General features: G+C 40.0%; 1 protein-coding gene across 2 annotated transcripts in view; it reads right to left on the bottom strand.

The window, feature by feature from the left end:
* Positions 1-20027, bottom strand: part of pde8b (phosphodiesterase 8B) — a 48010-nt gene that overhangs the window by 3487 nt on the left and 24496 nt on the right. Inside the window, exons 5-23 of one of the 2 annotated variants that reach the window (XM_044095670.1) lie at positions 19525-19584; positions 17856-17913; positions 17515-17603; positions 17326-17404; positions 16184-16324; positions 16001-16089; positions 15860-15914; positions 14092-14143; positions 13026-13103; positions 12347-12423; positions 9126-9290; positions 8438-8483; positions 7478-7607; positions 7028-7226; positions 5403-5620; positions 3668-3806; positions 2004-2171; positions 1779-1908; positions 580-1666 (exon numbers count right to left, since the gene is read on the bottom strand). In XM_044095670.1, coding sequence (XP_043951605.1) covers positions 1548-1666; positions 1779-1908; positions 2004-2171; positions 3668-3806; positions 5403-5620; positions 7028-7226; positions 7478-7607; positions 8438-8483; positions 9126-9290; positions 12347-12423; positions 13026-13103; positions 14092-14143; positions 15860-15914; positions 16001-16089; positions 16184-16324; positions 17326-17404; positions 17515-17603; positions 17856-17913; positions 19525-19584 — 2092 coding nt within the window. In that variant the 3' untranslated portion in view covers positions 580-1547. Of the gene's footprint in view, positions 1-579; positions 1667-1778; positions 1909-2003; positions 2172-3667; positions 3807-5402; positions 5621-7027; positions 7227-7477; positions 7608-8437; positions 8484-9125; positions 9291-12346; positions 12424-13025; positions 13104-14091; positions 14144-15859; positions 15915-16000; positions 16090-16183; positions 16325-17325; positions 17405-17514; positions 17604-17855; positions 17914-19524; positions 19585-20027 lie in introns of those variants that run through there. The other variant, XM_044095669.1, reaches the window with a different exon arrangement.

The following is a 20027-nucleotide window of genomic DNA, read 5'->3' as shown; positions in this document are numbered from 1 at the left end:
AAGGCAAGGAGAGGAGCTGGATGTTTTCAGTTTGTCTGTCTCACACCATCTGCCATGCCGTCGTTTCAACAAACAAGAAAAAAACATAAACAAACATTGTTTATAAAAGCTACATATTGCAGTTTTGAGGGATGAGTCAGCATTTCTAGGCTTCTGGTGTCACCAGTGGGTATGTGGTTAACTAAAATGTGCTCCAGGGCTGTGACAGATTCAATGTACTATACATGCAACAGAATCTAAAAGGATTAGGTGATGACACTTAACTACAAATGCCCTTGCTGGTCTGAAAGGTCGAGCTCATGCATGGCGGCTAACATGCTGTGCGTCCCACAGTTCGGGTTCAGAGGTGTCCGTGTCTCTCCTTCCTTTCGCTCCGCTATGTGTACGTTCCCAGTGTTCTCTCGCTCGCTTGTTTACATCCTGGCTTCCGGCTCGCTGATGATCCCGCGCTGCATCTGCGACCCCTGACATGAACCGACAGCGACCCCGGTGGGTCGTATGCGCCTTGTGTTTATGTATGAGCCGGAGTCCCCTCACCCCAGATAGAACTTTCCCAACTACCTCCCCTCTCCGTCCCCCTGCTGTGACACTCTCCCAGTTTCTCCCACTAGCATTAGAAGTCTTTCCGTGACATCAGAGCCGCGCTGACGGTGAACAGCTTTCCTCTCGGGGTTCGTAGGAACAGGGAATTTTAGTAGGAATAAGGAGCTAATATAATTCCTTTTAGCGCTGATGGGTTGGTTTCATTCATTCTGTCTGAACTCTACTTGGCTCAGACGAGTTCTGTTTCCTTTAAAATATGCCACCAAAAAGCCACCCAAATTTAAATAGCACAAAATTATTTATCCCTCTGTCAGATTTACGTTTAGCATTGTTTTCACAGAGTTTGATAGGTTGTCTTGGTTACGTCACTGTTGGAAAAGAGGTTTTAATCCAGTTTAGTTAATATGTTAAACTAAATTCAACTATTGGAAAGTTGCATCAATTTAGGGAACAAAAAAAATACCATTTTCATTTTATTAAAAAATAACATGTTGGAAATGATTTCTACCTTTCTCAATAATCACTGGAAAGTCTTTTTTGCCAATAAGACAAATGCTTCTTGTTAATATGTTTGTCCAGCTTTTCCATGTTTCCGCTGGTGTTCTGTTAATTTACCCTTGGAGATTCAAAATGGCGTCATCCTAAAGGAACGTTAAAGAGCAGCTGCTGCAGAAGCCCCAGTCATCTCAGTTTTTCTTTTGCTTTTTTTTTTTTTTTTACATTTTAAACATTTCCAAACAGCAAACGTTTTAATAACAGGGAGATTTGTTTGGTGAGAACTCGCCTCGTTTAGCTAAAATGCACTGACAGCCCATAGCAACAGGTGGGGGAGGATAAGTGTTTCTCTACTAAAAAAATAATTTTTTATTGTTTTAAACCTTAAACCAGTCCATGAGCAGAATCAGTTCTTATTTCAGAGTAAACCTGCTAAACATTTAGCAGCGTGGCCATTAGAGGAGCATCAAGAAGCAAACAAGAACAAAGAACTATTTTTTATTTTTTTTTTAAATGAGAATGGAACTGATGGTCTTCGGGGGAAACAGCTGGAAGATGTGAGGAAAAGCCACAAAGCTGATTTTCTCCAGAACGGGGAGAACTTTATTTCTTGGAAAGCTGTTGCTGGCTTTCAGTTTTTAGGAAGACAGAGGCCTGTTTTAATAAATAAACTCCCTACGTATGTAAGAAAAAATCAAACATTCTAATTAAAACAATACCCACGGCGGTGTCGCTCTTACCGTCCCAGGCGTCAAACATATCTGTGATGAAATAGTCTATGAAGGAGATCTGAGATTTGGGCACGCTGCAGGTGTTCCTGTCGAACACGGGCATCACCACGGGCAGCCCTTGGCGCTTCTCCTCGTCCGTCTGCGAGCAAAGACCAAAACGAATTCAGTCGCTTCAAAGTCAAACAACGAAAGTGGTGACGAGGAACAAACTTGGCTGTCTCGCTCCCCCCCCACCTGGGCGAAGTACTCCTCTGAGATCCGGCCCGCCCACTCGATGCAGAGCTCCAGAGGCCTGCAGGGGTTCGCCACATCTGCACACTTGATTAGCATCCGCTTTATCAGCAGGCGGTTCTCTGGAGAGTTTCTGAGGTTGCTCTGGCCCTCGCAGTCGCTGTTCGTGCTCTGTTGGAAGTACCACACAGAAATGTGCGACGTCATCAACAGACGTTTTCTGTTGATGACGTCCCATCTCCCACCAGCTCCTCTTTGTGCTTTCACAATAAACTAAAGATCCCAATAATGACACTAAAGTGTAACTTGATGTAGATATTTGCCTGTGTGCATGAAGACGTTTTCTTTTTTGTTGCAAAATTTAGTACATTTTTTTCCAAATTTCATGGTTTCCATTAAAGTCTTTTAATGCGATACTTCAAAATGCGCATAAAAGAAACCTTGATGGAAACAGAGCCATATATATATATATATATATACATATATATATATATATATATATATATATATATATATATATATATATGTATATATATATATATATATGTATTTTTGTACAGCACAACTGGCGCTTATTCAATATTAACTAGACATGGAATAATTAATAGAAAACCAGTCTGTGGTGCCTCTCTGACGGATAAGTTTGTTGACTTATGGCGTCCCCAAGACCACGCTGCCCTGGGGGGTGAGCCACATAGTGACGCTAACAAAGCTTCAGCATTTCAGATTTTAAAAGCAAGAGAACAAAACCGCTTTGAAATAAATACCAGTATTATTGTCTGCAGTGCATCCAAGGTGCTTGTTATGAACTACAGCTGTTTCCCAGCCTGCTCTGGAATACTGCTTTGAGTTCTGCTACAGTACATTTAAAAAAAAAAAAAAATCACTAAATTGTTCAGTAAACATCTGGGTACCATGGAAACGTGTCTCCCAGGATCAACATGACAAATCTTCCAAATTGGACTTGACTCAGGAAAAAAAATACATGTGGTACCAGCAGCAACTCCACAACTTTTTGTTTTACATCCTGCAGGTTGCAACACATTCGCCTGTGAACCAGCACTCTCAATTTTCATGTGATGGAGACTCAGAACAACAAGCCGGGTTGCAGAGCCAACACGGCAGGGATTATTCTGTGATTCATTCTCAGTCTTTTTCTCTTCTGACTCACGTAGAAGGGATCTCTTCGGGTTTCACTTATTGCTTTTCACACTTCGCTTGTAATGAATCGGATCGGAAAATCAAACTCGTTATCGCAACACGTTTCTGATAATTAGGAGAGCTAGAATGCAGAATAAATCCTGAAAGTGCAGATTAATGAAAAAAACAAATGTTTTCACACTATAGTATTGTGATTAAGTTAGACAATAAGCCTGGCCAGATGTATATTAAATTAAGACCAAACTGGTTTAAGGCAAAGCTGCTTTACAGGACAATCTTTTTTTGTCTTTTGTGGGTTCTAGTGTCCCTTATATGAAAGTAGGCTATTTTCTAGTTCTTGGTTGCCATGCCCTTTTGTGATGCTGCCCTGGGCAAGCGCCCGACTATAGCGCTAATATGCGCTATAGTCGGGCGCTTGCCACCACTGTTTGTTAACACATCTTGTTTACATTAAAAAGCCACCATTTCTGGCCCAGAAGGTCAAAACGGCGCCTGCTGGAGCTTACATTGGTGCTGGTTTCTTCGATGGCAGCCATTGGCTTGTTGATGCTGTTGACGAACTTGCTGACATGCTCAAAGTGGCGGGTCATCTCGGTGGCGAGCACCATGTCGATGATGGCCTGGCGCAGCGTTCGGAACTGATTCCTGATGGCAGCGAGAGCGTGACGAGACAACATGAGAGGCGAGACAGTGGACAGCTAAAAACAGCAAACGGACAACGGGTCGCTAAGTCCCTTAGAGGGAGATGCTACAAAACGTTGTGTCTTTTTCTGTGTTGTCTTTAATCAATGGACTTAGAATCAAACATCTGCCTTTCTACTCACTGGAAGGTGAAAAGGCAGAGCTCTCGTTAGAATAAGTTTTTTCTTTGCTAGGCTATAGCATTGGCTTGCTAGCGTAACTACTAGCTAAAAATCTCTGACTGTCACACGTTCCTATTGTTAAACAAATGGCAGCTATTTATACAATGAAAAAAATATCTATAGCTGAAAAGAAAAAAGTGAGTAAATAGAACAATATAGATTTATTTAGACCATATTCTGTTCGACATGATTCTGTTTTTTTATAACCAACTCATTTTTTGACAAGTTGGGACATGTTTTGTGAGTTCATGACAAAAGAGATATTGCTGCTTCTATAGTGTTTTTTTTTTCATCTAAGGTATTAAAATAAAGTATTGTATATTGAAAGTTATTTTTTCAGAACTAACAATTATTTTTTCAGTAAACGTGGCGAGTAAAATAGGGTCACACTAGTCAGACAGAACACTGTTGTTCTCTTACACATTGGAATGGGATCGACTAAGCATTACAACTTTTTGAATTTGGAAGAAAGCAAACAGTGTGACAACCAACTCGTTCTTCCCCACCACGCCGCTGATGGCAAACTTGAACTTTTACACATTTTATTGTCTTTTTCTTTCTGCATGTAGGCCAGGAAGTTTCTGGCTGCTCTCGCTGAGCTGGAGGCTCTTCCAATGGTTTTCTTTCAACGACGGTTTTCTTCTTCCAGAGTTACACGCCGTTAGTCCACCGACGTCTGATGACGTCTGCGCATTTACGTCACTTAGCAAGAACCATAAAACATTACGATTCAAGTGTTTAATCATGTTAGCATGAAATGTGTTGTGAGATATATTTACAGCCACAGTTGGCAGTAGAAGAGCTGTAGCAGGTGGTACTTATGCTTTAAATAACATATTAAAGAAAATACATCTGAAGTTTAAAGGCCACAATTATCTTTTTTAAATTAAAACCCAATCAAATTTAGCTTTTGTTTGTTTTACCTGCTCAACAAAAAACAACCAATGCAATATTTTAGTGAGACAAATAGATGAGCAAAAGGGATTAGTAATTTTATTTAGATCCAAAACATAATAATTGTGACATTAAAGGAATACCGTTTACATTTGTCTTTACTATTATTGTTATTATTTGACTGATGTTTGTTTCTTTTTCTATTGCACCAGACTAGAATGAGATTGAAATAAATTCTTTCCTCACAAATCTTGCTGAATTTAGTTGATCAATTAGTTAAATACAGACTTGAGTGCCCCCAGGTCTGCTTTTGAGTAAAAATGTTGCCATATTCAATTCAATTCAGTAAAACTTTATTCATCCCCAATTTAAAACGTACAGAGAGCAGCTGTAAACACAAAAACAGCCACATTATGAACATTCCTTTCTTTTAACACATTTTATGGCTTTCCAGCCACCTTTGTCCAACCATCCTCTCACCGACCTGTCGATGTTCTTAAAGATGTTGCTCTTGCCGTCGCGCATGGTGAGCTGGAAGGCGAGCGCGGCGTGGTGGCTCTCCAGCACGGCCGTGTCGTTGTAGAGGACGGCCAGCTCGCTGCCCGCGTTGCACAGGAAGGAGTTGGTCCGGCCCGGGTGGTCCACGTCGTGGACCGTGGCGGCTATCAGCGCCGCCACCTCGTCCAGCTGGTCCAGGCTGCTCTGAAGGGGCAACAGAAACCGAACGGAGTCCTCAGCATAATTGTACGAAACTTTATAAATATGGAAATCAAATTCTGAGGTAACCCACTATCTCTTAAAATGAACAGTTGTTGAAGTTTGGTGGGTTTTGGTGTTTGGAAAGTCTGTTAGCTGTAGAGCTAATGTTAGCAAAATGCATCTTTGCCGTCTTTCTTGCAAATTTGAAAGAAAAGAAGCATGCAATAATCATACTACTTCTAATTTCTAACATGTGTCACTGACATGTATATTTTCTTATCTGGAATGTGGTTCTGTCTGATAAAACTTGGTACAAAAATATTCCTTATTATGCTATAAAGGCTAAAAATGCAGTGTTATTTTCCATGCTGTTTTTCAGCATGCACAAATGTCTTCAAACCCCTTAAATATTTTCACATTTTGTTGCATTACAAGTACAAGCTTCTGTTCTCAAAGTATGTGAATTTATATTAGGGGACAACGCATCATATGCAGTAATTGTTCAGCTTAGTCCCAGTTCTCAGAAAATGTTCCCGCCACAACAACGCAAAAGGCCAGACACGGCGCTGATCTCTGTATTTTCCAAGAAGCTCAGATTTTTCTAAGAGTCTTTTTTGTTTCCTGAGAGAATTAATTCATGAGTCCAGCCTGAGGCCAGAGGACGGTGGTGAATTATGCTGAGCTAGCGGGCGAGCACGAGAGCACAAACCTGGCAAGCAAGACGAGTCTTGAGACTGAATATGGACCCACAGAATTTTTAAGGAGAAAAATGTTCGTGTTTGTCCATAACGGAAAAAAAATATGTAAACTTTTTTTTTTTTTTAGCTTTACATCATGTTATAATGTTATTCCCTCACAAAAAACACAACTGGGGTGTTGCTTTGACTCTTGAATGCAAGTTTGAGAAATCCTTTAATCGTCATGGCGACCATTCAGCTGTGTAAAACGTCTGGGTGGACTTAGCTCCGCCTTTGAGATGCAGCTGCTCCTCAGAGCTGCAGTTTCCAAGCTTCCGCCTCACAAAGAAGCTCTTCGCTTTAACTCCGCCACTCGGCTCCTTCAGACTAGCCAGCAGCAATTAGCAAACACCTGGCGGAAGTGCTGCGCTCATTATAGGAGCTACTTGACAGGGCAATGATGGTAAAAATGTTGTTAATGGGTTAATAGAGGAGCCAAGTTGCATTTGAAGGCGGAGCCTCAAAAAGAACAGGAGTTTCTTAAAGAAACAAAGGCCCAATTTCAAGGCATTAAATCACTCAGTCAAATTTTTTTTAAGTATTATTTGATGTAAATAGCATTTTGATAGCAACTGAAGTAGCTTGATTGTGCTATAAAATGGCAATTTGTGCCTGGAAAACACAATTCTACCCCTTACAAAAAAATCAAGCTCCCCATTCTGTGGTCCGTTACCTTGACTATCTCCTTGCGCAGGAAGTAGGCCGTGGCGTGCAGGACGTCTGCAGCATGCGTGGAGTTGTGGTAGGAGTTGGAGGAGTGATAGTTGGCCTCCATGAGCTGCAGCCAAGAGCGCAGCGTCGCCTCGGAGCAGTTCAGGAAGTCGCACACTCCGAAACTGGTGAAAATCTTCAAGCCGAGGTAAGTGAGGGGTCTGCAGCGGAGCAAACAACAAAGCAGGCACAACATGAGAGAAGTGTTTTAGGTTTCTGTGTGGCGGTTTCTTTTACTCTCATTTTAAAAGTTCTGGAGGATTTCCTCACTTCAGACGTTTTTCTCATTCTGTAAGTGAAATAATTTGCCAATTAAACCAGTACTCTTTGATCAATCTTAAACAAGCTCACGTTTTTTGTTCCATCTATCAAACTATAACCACAGACATGATGGAGAATGTATAATCGGTACCTTTTATGCGTGGCTGCCTCCAGGTCCAGGATGTTGAACTCCCAGCGCTCCTCGTCGTTCAGCATCTCGGCGATGGACGAAGGAACGTCATTCAGCGTCACCGGGAGGGTCAGCTGGCTCTGGCTCATATCTAGCACACGGACACAACAACCTGAACACACCATGGACACACACACCTGTGAAGATTACACACTGTTAGACTGTAAAAGAGGGAAGCCAGGCCCTGGACGGTTGACTGATCTTAATAATGAACGACTACACCAAGCTTGCCAATAGAGCCGGAAAAATTATTTTTAAAATTTACATACACACTAGAATTGTTTTTTGGTTTTTTTTACATTAAAGTGTTTCTGTTTTTCATTTACATTTTTTTCAATGTATTTTCCTGTTAAATTTGAACGTTCCTTTAAAGAAAATACATTTCTTTCATCTTGTCTTCATTTTAAAACCAAAAAACTGAAACAAAAAGGATGGAAACACACAATGTTGATTACAGTGGACTGTAATCTACTTTCGTTGTGTATTTTCTCTTTTTCTTCTTTGTTTTTTTTTTTTGAGTAACACTTGTTAGGCCACATTTCTTAACACGTTACAATTTTAGCCCCATTTGTAATTTAATTTAAAAACCAAACAATATAGCAGAAAATGACCAAATGAATTTGATTGCATTAAACTGGATTGATTTCTGATAGTTAACAAATCTGGACTTGAATTAATTTACTTATTTAGTTTCTTCTTAACAAAACTAAATGAACAAAACAGACTACTGGAAAAAAAAAGGAGAAAAGTCATTTTGTGCACAGCACAAATGCAGTATTTGAGAAAAGTTCGCAGAAAAAAGATTTTCTTCTAATGTTAGCAAAACACTCAGAAGAACGTAAAAGATTACAGAACGTGTAACAGATTTGTTTGAATTCCTTTTTGTCCTCTTTTGGTGTTTAGCGATGTTTTGAAACTTACTTTTACTGAAAACATATTCATTCCCAGAGAGCCTCCGCAGCCCGTCCTGAAGAGGATGAGGAAGAAAAAAAACAACAAAAAACAGAAAATCTTTTGATATTAACCAGAAAACGTTTCGTTTACGTTAGTCTACATCGTTTTTAGCAACAGTTCAGCTATAAAACACACAATGCCAGCAGCCTGAATTTGCATTCTGATACAAATACAAATAAATGAATTAAATAAAAAAATATGTCTCTGCTCATTAATACAAATACTGTCATGTTTGTTAAAAGTGTTGCTTTTGAAGAACTTTATAAACTAAAAAACTTTCTCCTTGTTAAAATGACTTTCTCTTTATTTTAAGACCTTCTTGTGGTAAAATTGCGTCTTTATTCTGCTAATATTATAACTATATCCTTGTGCCTAAGCATACATGTTTTGTAGCCCGACCCTAAAAATAATAACAATAATAATAATATTCAGTTGTACAACTTACAGAAGGAATGAGTGAACTAAATGACAAAAAAAATATTTTCAAAAAGTGGTTTTTCTGTCAAAAGGAAGAAAAATAAATAAATAAATAAATAAATAAATAAATAAATAAATAAATAAATAAATAAATAAATAAAAAAACTGGAAAAAAAAAGTCAAGAGATTTTAGTTCGAGGAGGGTTTCATATGTTTGCAGGACGTTGCTGCTTCTTACAGTCATGAGCCCCCCGACCAGGTCGCTGGTGTGGGGGTCGTCGTCTTTGGACGCCAGCTGGGGGGAGTAGAGCTCGGTGGTCCGCAGGATCTCCAGCACGCGGTCCAGAGCCTCGGCGACCGTCACCGGACTGCTCTCCTGGGCCGCGTTGATGATGTTTATTACCTGCACACCAACACACCACAGGCATTAGATGCGATAACAGAGCGACTCTGTGTGCGTGCGTCACGGAGGCCTGCGTGTGACGCGCTGCCATGTCCCTACTGGGGGCAACAAAAAGAAAAAAAATAAAAGTTACTAAAATAAAGTTATTTTTGAGTCCATAAGGGCAGCAGCGGGGCAAATGAGACGATGTGAAACACGGATATTATGTTATTAGACGCGGCACGATGGGATCCAGCAAGCAGCTCTATGTGAACTGAATGTGTGTGAGGTTTGTGTCACGATAAATTTTGTCGCGTGATAAATCGTGCCGGTAATTATCACAATAAATGATAATATTGTTGTTTTGAAACCATTTTTAAGAAATATATTGATGATAGCACTGTAATACGCGTGATTTTAATTGCATTCCTTATTTAATGGGAACCTTGCAATTCAAAAATTGCATTATTTTTGACATTTTGGCCCTCCTGACCAGTGATGGAATAGTTACTTTGAAAAAGTAACTTTAATCGGACTACTGATTACTCCTTGAAAAAGTAACTTAGTTATATTATTGACTACTTGACTTGGAAAGTAACTAAGTTACACTAAAAGTAACTTTTTAGTTACTTTCAGCAGCTGCTAACAACAACGCTCCACCTCCTGTGAAAATCACATTGAGCTTTGTCAATACCTAATTGTAAGCTATTTTATAATGGTAACATTAACAATGTGTCTCCACTGATAAGGTTGAACTGAAGAGGAGATTGTAGAAAAAACAGTACAAAAACATAAAAACCTGAGTAATTTGTGTGGTCCACTGTTGTCTGGAAAACTCTAAGAGGATTTTAAAGACCCCCCTCCCACCCAGGTTCTGCGTTACGGCCCTGCGTTTGGTGTCAAAGCTCACAGAGCTCTTCCTGCAGCTCCACAGCTAAGATGGCTGCACAGATTTGTGACACTTATCTTAATATTAATAATTATAGTGGCGTTAACTTGCCATTATAATTATTGGAAACTATGGACACGTTTATTCGTGGCTATTTTCACGTTTATTATGCTGTTCATATTGGTCTCGATGTTTGCAGTTTTCTGGAGCGCAACGTGAAGCTCGACGTCATTCAGAGGTAATATATTAACTTGACATTAACAAAGACACAGCGGGACGGATCATCCGGGAAATGATGGACAGAGAGAGACGGAGTAAAACTACCTTAATGACAGACAAATTCTGGGATTTATTATGAGTCTCTGCTTATTTCCAAGCCCAAATGAGCAACTTCACGTTCAAAAACGAGCCCAAAAAGGAGCAACCCGCCACTCATTAAATCGGCAAGCGACTTTTAAAAAAAATGAAACCCAAAGCCGCTTGTAATAATCGGACTTGGCGACAGAAACTCAAAATAGTTCCAGTTTTTCCACCAACAAAATGTGTATCTCCCTCCATTGTTTACATTAGAGACGTCGGTCACTCGACAAGACGCGTCGAGGAAATACGATTAAATAACAAAAGATAGTAACACAGTAACGCAAAGTGATTTTGATAAGTAACTGTAGTCTGACTACTGGATTTGAAATAGCAACGCGTTAGATTACAGTGATCCCTCGCCACTTCGCGGTTCACTTATCGCGGATTCGCTATTTCGCGGATTTTCATAATGCATTTTTTTTTTTTTTTTTTTTTGGTGCATTGTGCTCTGCATTCTGATTCGCTAAAAACTCACTCCCGCTTCTTGTATCAAAACATGCTACGAATTACTGGAAGGACTAACGCTTGGTCGCTTAGCAACCATGGTGCGAATGGCCACTGAACTTAAGCGAGTAGCAGAGGAATGGGACCCTTTGATGAGCCGTTCATTACAGTTCTCCAACGTAATCGATGGTGGCATGTCGGTGTACAAGGATCTTTTTGCAAAGAAGAAAAAAGAGCGACAACAGCTGCTTATCACTATGTTCTTCTCCCGAACAAACACACCTGCACCGCGGGCTTCAGAAGAAGAGAACACTGCAGAGCGCAGTCAGGATGCAGCGGCCCAGTCTGAAGAGCAGTGAAACGGCCTACACGTCAGTCACTGTATTTGTATACATGTAATAGTTGCTAATTGTAAAAAAAAAAAAAAAGTTTTCTATTTCGCGGATTTCACTTATCGCGGGTCATTTTCGGAACGTAACCCCCGCGATAAACGAGGGATTACTGTACTCGTTACTGAAAAAAGTGGTCCGACGTCAGTAACGCATTACAAATTAACGCGTTACTGACATCACTGTTCCTGACAAAAGGTTTGGACACAGCTGCTTCATATATATATATATATATATATATATATATATATATATATATATATATATGTTTGGTTGCTCTCTGACTGCAAATCTGTTTTTCTTTTGTTTTTGTTTCCCAGTTGAGATGTTACCTTTACTAATGTGTGCTATTTATTTGCGTCTGACTTATTTTAAATTTTTTCAAAAATTAAAAATAAAAATTTCTTTAGAGAGCGGGAGTGATGGTCCAGCCAGGCCTGGGCAGTGGCAGTGCCAGTAGCTGCAGCTGGCTGAAAAATTATTCTGGTATCCTGGATTCTGGTGAGTAAAAGTTGGTGGGTTTTTGTGAATATTTACTAAGAAAAAAGTAATTTATGTCAAACCTAAGATTTTATTATTATTGTTGTTATTATTGTCATTATTATTATTACTATTATTATTAATTAAACAATATCTTGTGTTTGTGAAAATGCTGCCTTGACAGACATACAGTGTCCATCTGCTCCATTCAAGAATTGTGTTTGGAAGCCGAGGGAAAAAAAAATTAAAAATTCAGCGTGCCGCTGATGGGCCTCTCACCACACTTTGAACACCTCTGCTTTAAAGTCTCTGATGGAAAATAATCTGTTGCTTAAATAGATTCTAGCAAAGAAAATTTTACAGCTTGTGGAGTGTTTCACAAAACGGTCACACATATTTTGTATGTGTGACCGTTTTGTGAAACACTCCACAAGCTGTAAAATTTTCTTAATGTAAGTATAAATACTTCTTCATGATTCAAACAGACATGAAGGAGTAAATGGGGGAGGTTGTACCTTGGTGATGGGAGCCTCAATAGTCATCGAATGGATTCTTGCAACAGAAGAATATCTCCGGTTCTGTAAACTAGGAGCTGTAACGTAGAAGTCGTAACTGTTAGTGAAATTACAGTGAAAATTCAAGTCTATGAATGTTTTTGTTGGCAAGTATTTAAAGATTAAAACCAAAGATTAGAGGATTCAGAAATTGCAAACACTCAGATATACACAGACACACGTAACATGCTGTATCTTTTTTTTTTTAAAAAGGTGCCACATAATCACTAATTTTAGGCTGCAGCAATCATGACCTTCAACTGTTAGACATCCTAACGTAATTCTGCCTTAAAGAGGAATAATTTAGGATTCAAATGAAAGAAAAATAGGTAGGCAGAGAAGAGCTGCATTCAGCAGGGATCTCTCAAAATAGCAGCAGGTGCATCAAAGAGGGTTGAGGGGATGCAGATGTCATCAGCCTACAACATCTCCCTATAGGATCTCTTCAGCTTCAAGTACCAACCACAACGCTGTCTCACTCACACTCTGACTCTCCGTCTCTAATCATCCGTTCTTATTCCTGTTTCTATTTTATTCCGTTTGTGTTGAACTCTCTCTGTGCTCCTGCTGTTTTCTTCTTCACACAGCAGAGCCGGCGCGGTTCTGTTCGGTGAAACGGAAAAGCTCTGAACAGACCTACCGTCGCTGCCACGGGAACCGACCGATCTGGCATCGACCGAATCTTTCCGTCTGTCCCGGTGTCGCAGTGAATGGCACTCTGTACAGGAGGTGAAGAGGTTAAATGCAGATGGACACGTATTGTGGCTGTTTCATTAGTAGAAATGTTAGTTGAGACAGAAACAAAAAAAAAATGGAATCGATAATGTAGTTTTCTTTTAGTTCCTCTTTAGATCTGCAGTTTCAGATGTTAACTGACTTCAAATATAACTAGAAATGGATTTTTCTCCTCTATTTTTTGCAACTGTTTAACTGTCACTATTTAATTCATTTCTGGACTGGATTCACAAAGCAGATTGAACTAAGCACACACAGAAGCATCAAGTCCAGAATATTAATGTTTTTCTTTTTTATCCTACTTGAAACAGTCTACTTGATAAACACGACGGCGGATTAAGGCTTTTGTCAATGGAAAAATGAAAAAGGAGAACATTTCTGCCAAAAAACAAACATTTTTAGATTAACCTCAGAAATCACCAATGAAAAATCGAGGAAATGTCTGAGACATAAAAGTCGAAAATTTGCAAGAAACACTCAGATTCTTGAGATTACACTCAAAAGTGTTTTAGAAAAAACTTGGAAATTTTTGTTAAACAAAAGTTGAACATTTTTGACTTGTGAACATTTTCAGAAGGATTCATTCACTTGTAGCTCGACTCTTGAGTACCAAGAGTCGAAAATGTTCCACTTTTGAAAGTTTTGAAAATTTTGAATGGTCCAAAACTCCAAAATTGTCAAAAATTACATGTTTTTTGTTTGTTTTTTTTTCGTTTTTTGTTTTACATTGTAATTACGCTTAGCTAATGTTGTGTTTTTAAATTTGAAGTTGCATTTAGTGAATTGTGGATTTGCACTTCAGGCCGTCCGCACAGATCCGACTCTGTGTCTAGTTTAAGAGTAAGGAGCAGATTTAAACTCCATCCAAAAACAGCTTTATTCATCTGCCCTTTAGTGTAGCGTAGAATAAATTACGTTGGTAAAAAGCATCTGTCCATGTAAACAAGAATGAAAACACAGTAGTCAGTTACCTGATTGAGGATGGTCCCCGCTGCATCGATCTTCCTTGTTCATTTTGAGGACCTGACAGAAAGCGATAAACCAGAGCTCAACTCCTTCCCTACATCACTAGACAGATAAAGAGTGTTGTTTTCCCTCAAATGTGCTATTGGTAGGACTAAATCCAATCAACATCAGGTCAGTACCTCAGTGCTAGCACCTAAGCTAGTCCTAACTGCAGTGGTCACAATGTTATTGTGGGTGTGTCCCATAATTCCAGCTGCTCAGCGATTCTCTTGTCGTTTCGATGCCATTGAAAGAGATTAATTCAGATTACTGCTTCTATGTTCAAACTTGTAGCTCACACATGCGGCTGACGGTTTGTTCGGTACACGCCGTGTTTGTCACGCCAAGGTTATGTGGCTATGGATGTGCAGGGCCTCTAATCTGGTTATGGAAGATTTTCCTCGCCCAGTGACTCACTGTACCTCTGCACAGCACGGAGGAACAAACAAGCACAGTTATGTAATGATCAACATGTATCTATGAACATAATGTAAAGGACTTTAATTGAAATTTTCACGTGGAAAATTTAGAAAATATGTTGCTACTGCTAAAAAAAAAAAAAAAAAGAAAAAAAAGGGGGATTATTTGACTCAAATTTGAAGTTAAATATATTTTGTGAGAGACAAACAGTTCAAAGTCGGGATCAGTTGCTACCGTGTCTAAGAGTTTTTATTCCCCAAAAAGCTGGAACGGTTTGTAATGATTTGTCTTTGGCGAGCCGCTGACTCGCCTTGTGCATGAAACAGAACGATGAGCTAAAGCTGCTCTCTGTGAAAGGTATAAATAGCTTTGGCACCTGGTTTCTAGCCTTCGTGGGCCTTCGAGGGAGATGCTGGTGCTTAGCTGTAGCTTAGCATGGTATGACGGTATTGGCCTGCAGCTCAGCTGAGGGCAGCAACACGTATGCTTCATGGCAGCCGCATGGTGCTCTGCGGTCCTGGAAGCGTGTCGGGCTAACGTCTCAAAACGTCTTATGGTGAGACGAGGCTTTGACTTGTTTTTGGTCTCTTGTGTTTTTTTCCTCGGAACTCTTTTTCCTCTGGTTTCTTTCTTATTGCTGAATCGTTGACAGATAATTCAACGCCTGATCAGATGCCATTCAAATTTCCGTGTGACCCAATGGAGGAGTTTTTGATACACTCCTGGAGGTTCCCAGGACTTGATTGGGAAGGTTCAAGTCACCCCTGTCCTGTTTCCTCCCTTTGTGGATAATGGAAACCGCCACCGTGGTTCACTGGAGTCCAAAAAACATTGGAAATAACTTTGTAAACTTTTTCAGATTAATAGTTATCAATTTGCTTCTCATCTATTTTTTTAGGCTGGACCATGATGTCTTTGAGATCTTTAAGTTTAGCTGTCAGGCAACTTCTACTTGAGAGATTTCTTGACTGTACAGGTCTGGCAGTAGTCACGCCTTGTTGTGTATAAAGTTAGAAGTAACATCTTTTTGCTGGAACTCCATTTTTCTCTGCCAGCAAAAAGCATTTTTCCTGAGGTTGTGTAACCCAGTTGAGTGTTACTCATAAAGCAGCAACCAAGAATTAATAGACTTACTTTGTACATTATTGTAACTCTACCAATCTCCAAACCTAAACTGGAAAGGCTAAATAAAGTCTGTTAATCCAACTTTCTGGTGTCTGAAAGTCTGAATATCCAAGACAGCAGCTCAAAACTCTAAGATCTGTAGCCGTATGAAGGAAGTGCAGAGAACTGAGAGGAGAAAAGCGTAATCACCTGATTGTTGTTGTCGGTATGAGCTCGCTTGATGGCTACGAAATGTCGGATTTTTCTGTTGGCAGAAGGAATCCGTCAGAGATTTTCAAATTTCTTCTTAAGGTGCAGAAGCTATTCTTGGATTGCGTAGATTTAGCTCACCCTCCCTGGCCGATGACAGGCAGTATCTTCACTTGCTGCTGGATACTGTCGCCTGACTTCTTCCTGGCAAAGTAAATGCCTTGCCATTCCTTCAGACACGACAGAGGAACCGGACCGATTAAAAAACCCTCCTGGGTTTACAAGCTCAACAGCAGCGGATTGACAGATGAATCCAAAACTCACTTTGCCTTTTTTGATGCAGGTGTTGATTGTATCGAGTAGATCGGCTCTGTTCTTGTCGCTCTTGGGAAGTTCGGTCAGCTCTTTTCCGATCAACTCCCCCCTGTGGTATCCCATCATCCTCTCAAAGGCGGGGTTCACATACTGGGTCACAACCACAGAGAGATTAGAGACACGGGACGGACAAACATTTTCCTGCTAACATCTCTGTGATTATTGGATGTTAACTTACTGGTAAAGTTAAAAATGGACAAATCAACATTAAGCAACCCTCTAGTATTAATGACATCACTAAAAAGGCCTGAAATTTCTTGATACCTCTATAAATAAATGGCTAATGAAGCGTTAATCAAAACCGTAATCAAAGATGTCCCCACTTAAAAATACATTAATAGGCAGTAATAAGAACAATGGTTTATATTAGTAATTAAAACTGAAATATTTACTATTTTGCAATTAGGGTCCCCCCACACAATGATTAAGCTATCAGAACTTAATATACCTATAACATTAATCACAATTCATAGAAAATGTTTTATGTTTTACCAAGAAATAGTTTTGTTTTTATTTAATAATCACAATCAATGAATAGTTAACAAATCAATTGATAACAAGAATTAAGCCCTTAGTTAATCCATAATAATAATTACTAGAAGCTAAGTTATTATTTTATGAGCTCCTCATACATTACTAATAAACAGTTACTGAAACAGCTATTTTTAAAGCAGTAAACAACTAATAAACTATTAGTAGGTATCACTAATATGGCTGAATAATAATGGATTAATCAACTATTAATAATTGAACTAAGTGTGCTAATGGTTCTCAGTTAAGGGATGAAAGAGTGAAGAGTCAGACATTTTATTCAAGTGTTATGGAGCGTTTTTTTGCTAGCTGTCTTAGATAAACAGAAAAGCTAGGCTAACATAAACGTTAGCCGTTCGGCATTTTCATACAAACAGGAATGTAAGTAAGAGGTAGTTGAATAGACAGATAGAAAAAGAGAAAGAGAGAGATAAGAGATATAGAGACAGATAAAGATATGAACATCAATAGCTAAAGCTAAATATAATTTAGCTAAAGATAATGATAAATAACGATAGCTAAAGATAAGGACCGACAGATAGATGTAATGTAAATCCCACCTGAATGATGTGATCCTCACTGGTGATTTCCACGGCCTCCTGGCAGTACTCCAAAGCCGTAAAGACAGAGTTGCAAGCCCTATGAATGAGTGAGCTTTCTGTAACTCAAAATGGCCAATGATTCTAAACATATAGTTTAAACATGCTTCAAACCGCTTACATCTGTTTCGTGCGAACAGTGTGCCGTACCTGAGTTTGAACTGGCAGCGCACCTCTCCATGTTCGATCTGGATGAGTTCGTTGTAGCACGCTGACACGCCGCTGTTCTCCACGAACCTCTGGAGTCCGACCCAGGTCAAGTGGTGTTTGAAGGAGAGGCAGAGGGATGAGAGGGGAATGGGATGAGTCAGGATCCGCTCAGCTGCGACTTGTTTAGAAACCACCCACGTCATTTTCACACCGTTTAGCAAGACAGGTAACACAACTCGCCCTCAGAGTGACAGTCATGCTTCTATTTTTGCAGGCCCCAGTTTTCTATTAAAGTAAACCCTTGAGTAGCTAAGAGAGGAGGTAAAAATGGTTGGACATACTCTGCTAAATCCAGCGCAGAGGAGAGGGAGAACGGACGGTTCCTCTTGGTCTGGGAGTCTGTGTGGGCAGAGGACAATCATTACAGTGTGTGTTTATCAAAAACATAACAGAACCAAACCTACAGTAAACACAAAGACCAAGAAAAGCTAACAGCTTACCTTGCAACAGAGTTTATACCTTTACACATTTTAATCTCTTTAGCGTCACACTTCATTAAGTATAATAAGGGTTTTATGTAATTGACAAAAACAAAAACTAAAAACTAAACAACAAAATTCACACATGGTTTCATCCATCCATCCATTTTCTGTTCACCCTTTGTCCCTAATGGGATCAGGAGGGTTGCTGGTTCCTCTCCAGCTGCGTTCTGGGTGAGAGGCGGGGTCACCCTGGACAGGTCGCCAGTCTGTCGCAGGGCAACACAGAGACATACAGGACACACAACCATCCACACACACACACACACACACCTAGGGAGAATTTAGAGAGACCAATTAACCTGACAGTCATGTTTTTGGACTGTGGGAGGAAGCCGGAGAACCCGGAGAGAACCCACGCATGCACAGGGAGAACATGCAAACTCCATGCAGAAAGACACCGGGCCGGGAATCGAACCCAGGACCTTCTTGCTGCAAGGTAACAGCTCTACCAACTGCGCCACTGTGCAGCTACATGGTTTCAGTTATTTACAAATAAAAATCAGAAAAGTGCAGAGTACATGTTTCAATACTCTGTGGAACCACCTACTTTTGGAGTATGTCTACCGTTTATGTACAGTCAGACTATGATTTTTGTCTATTCTGGTTCAAAATAGCTCAAGTCCAATCAGTTTGGAGGGAGAACAGTTGTGGACATAATTAAAAAAAAAATTGAGTTTCAATTTAGATTTAGATCTAATTGATTAATGGCTGATGGACCACTCTAACGCTCGAATATGCTAAGTCTATACCTCTGTTTTGTAGCTTTCACTCTCAAGGCTTTTTCTCAAGCACTAGAGATTTGTCCCATTGAGCTCCATTTGTCAAGATGCATTTCATCCTGGCCAATGAGCAAAGGAGGAGTTGTGAACAGCTCATTTAGGATTGGCAAAGGCAACAGAGGAAGCGAACAAAGCCAGTCAGTCCATTGTGGCCACACTTCCAAATATTGAGCAATTAAAGTTGAAGCAAAATGAATATTTAAGGAATTTTATTGCTGGTTAGAACATTGTGGTTCAACTCCCTATGGAGTTTGGCAAAAGTTTAATTTTTCAGTTGGCTCTGCTAATGGCAAATGAGGTGGCACGCAATTTTTGGTAAGGTTCGTAGCATAAATAGCTTCCTACCCAATGGATCTGGCCAAATGTTGGACGTTATAATCAGATTCAATCGTTTAAGACTTCTGCAGATTCCAACCAATCGTTTCTCAATAGCCAAGGGTCCAGACCCCATGTATGAAGTAAGAAGTAGAAAAAGGGGTCTAGCTTTTGCCAGGGTAGAGCAAAGGAGTTGAATATGAATGTTAAAACAGTCCAAAGACAACTAAAAATCCTTTTACGTCCACTTCACAAAAATGTACATATTCCATAAAATCCCCAAAATGAACATTAAACCTTGTGGTTATATAAAAATATATAGTACTTCTCAGAGATAACCTGCACACAGGTACAAATAAAAACGGAACGCTTACTTTTGTGGTACGACAGCAAGTATAACTGTGCTTTCCGAGGGTTTTGTGGCGCGGATCATCCTGAAAATGAAGCACAATAAAAACTCAGCAGGCGAATCAACAACACATCTTTAAACTCTGACGCTGGACTTTGGAGAGGTGGCTTGGACTGAGGTGCGGGACGGACATGTGGGCAGAATGGGGGTGATGTCACTGCCGGAGAAGATGGACAGAACATTTCTGTGTTTAACACAGAAACACCAAATGCGGCTTGCGCTTCGGAGGTTTTGGCCACCGAGTCCACACAGCTGGCAGGAAGTGTGGGAAAGCGGTCTGGAGGTGGAGAAGCAACGAGTCGACAGTGATGGAGCACAAAAAGGAGCGACGGAGGGAACGGATGATGGGAGAAGACCTCGGTGGAGATGGAGATAGAAGGGGAAAAACTTACATTAAGGAAGGGAACAAGTAGGAGCAAGGACTGTGGTTATCACAGGATAGGGGAGACTAATGAATCAGTTTCTTGG

The sequence above is a fragment of the Gambusia affinis genome, linkage group LG17 (genome assembly GCF_019740435.1).
Source record: "Gambusia affinis linkage group LG17, SWU_Gaff_1.0, whole genome shotgun sequence".
NCBI lineage: Eukaryota > Metazoa > Chordata > Actinopteri > Cyprinodontiformes > Poeciliidae > Gambusia > Gambusia affinis.
This window is presented reverse-complemented; position numbering and strand designations above follow the sequence as displayed.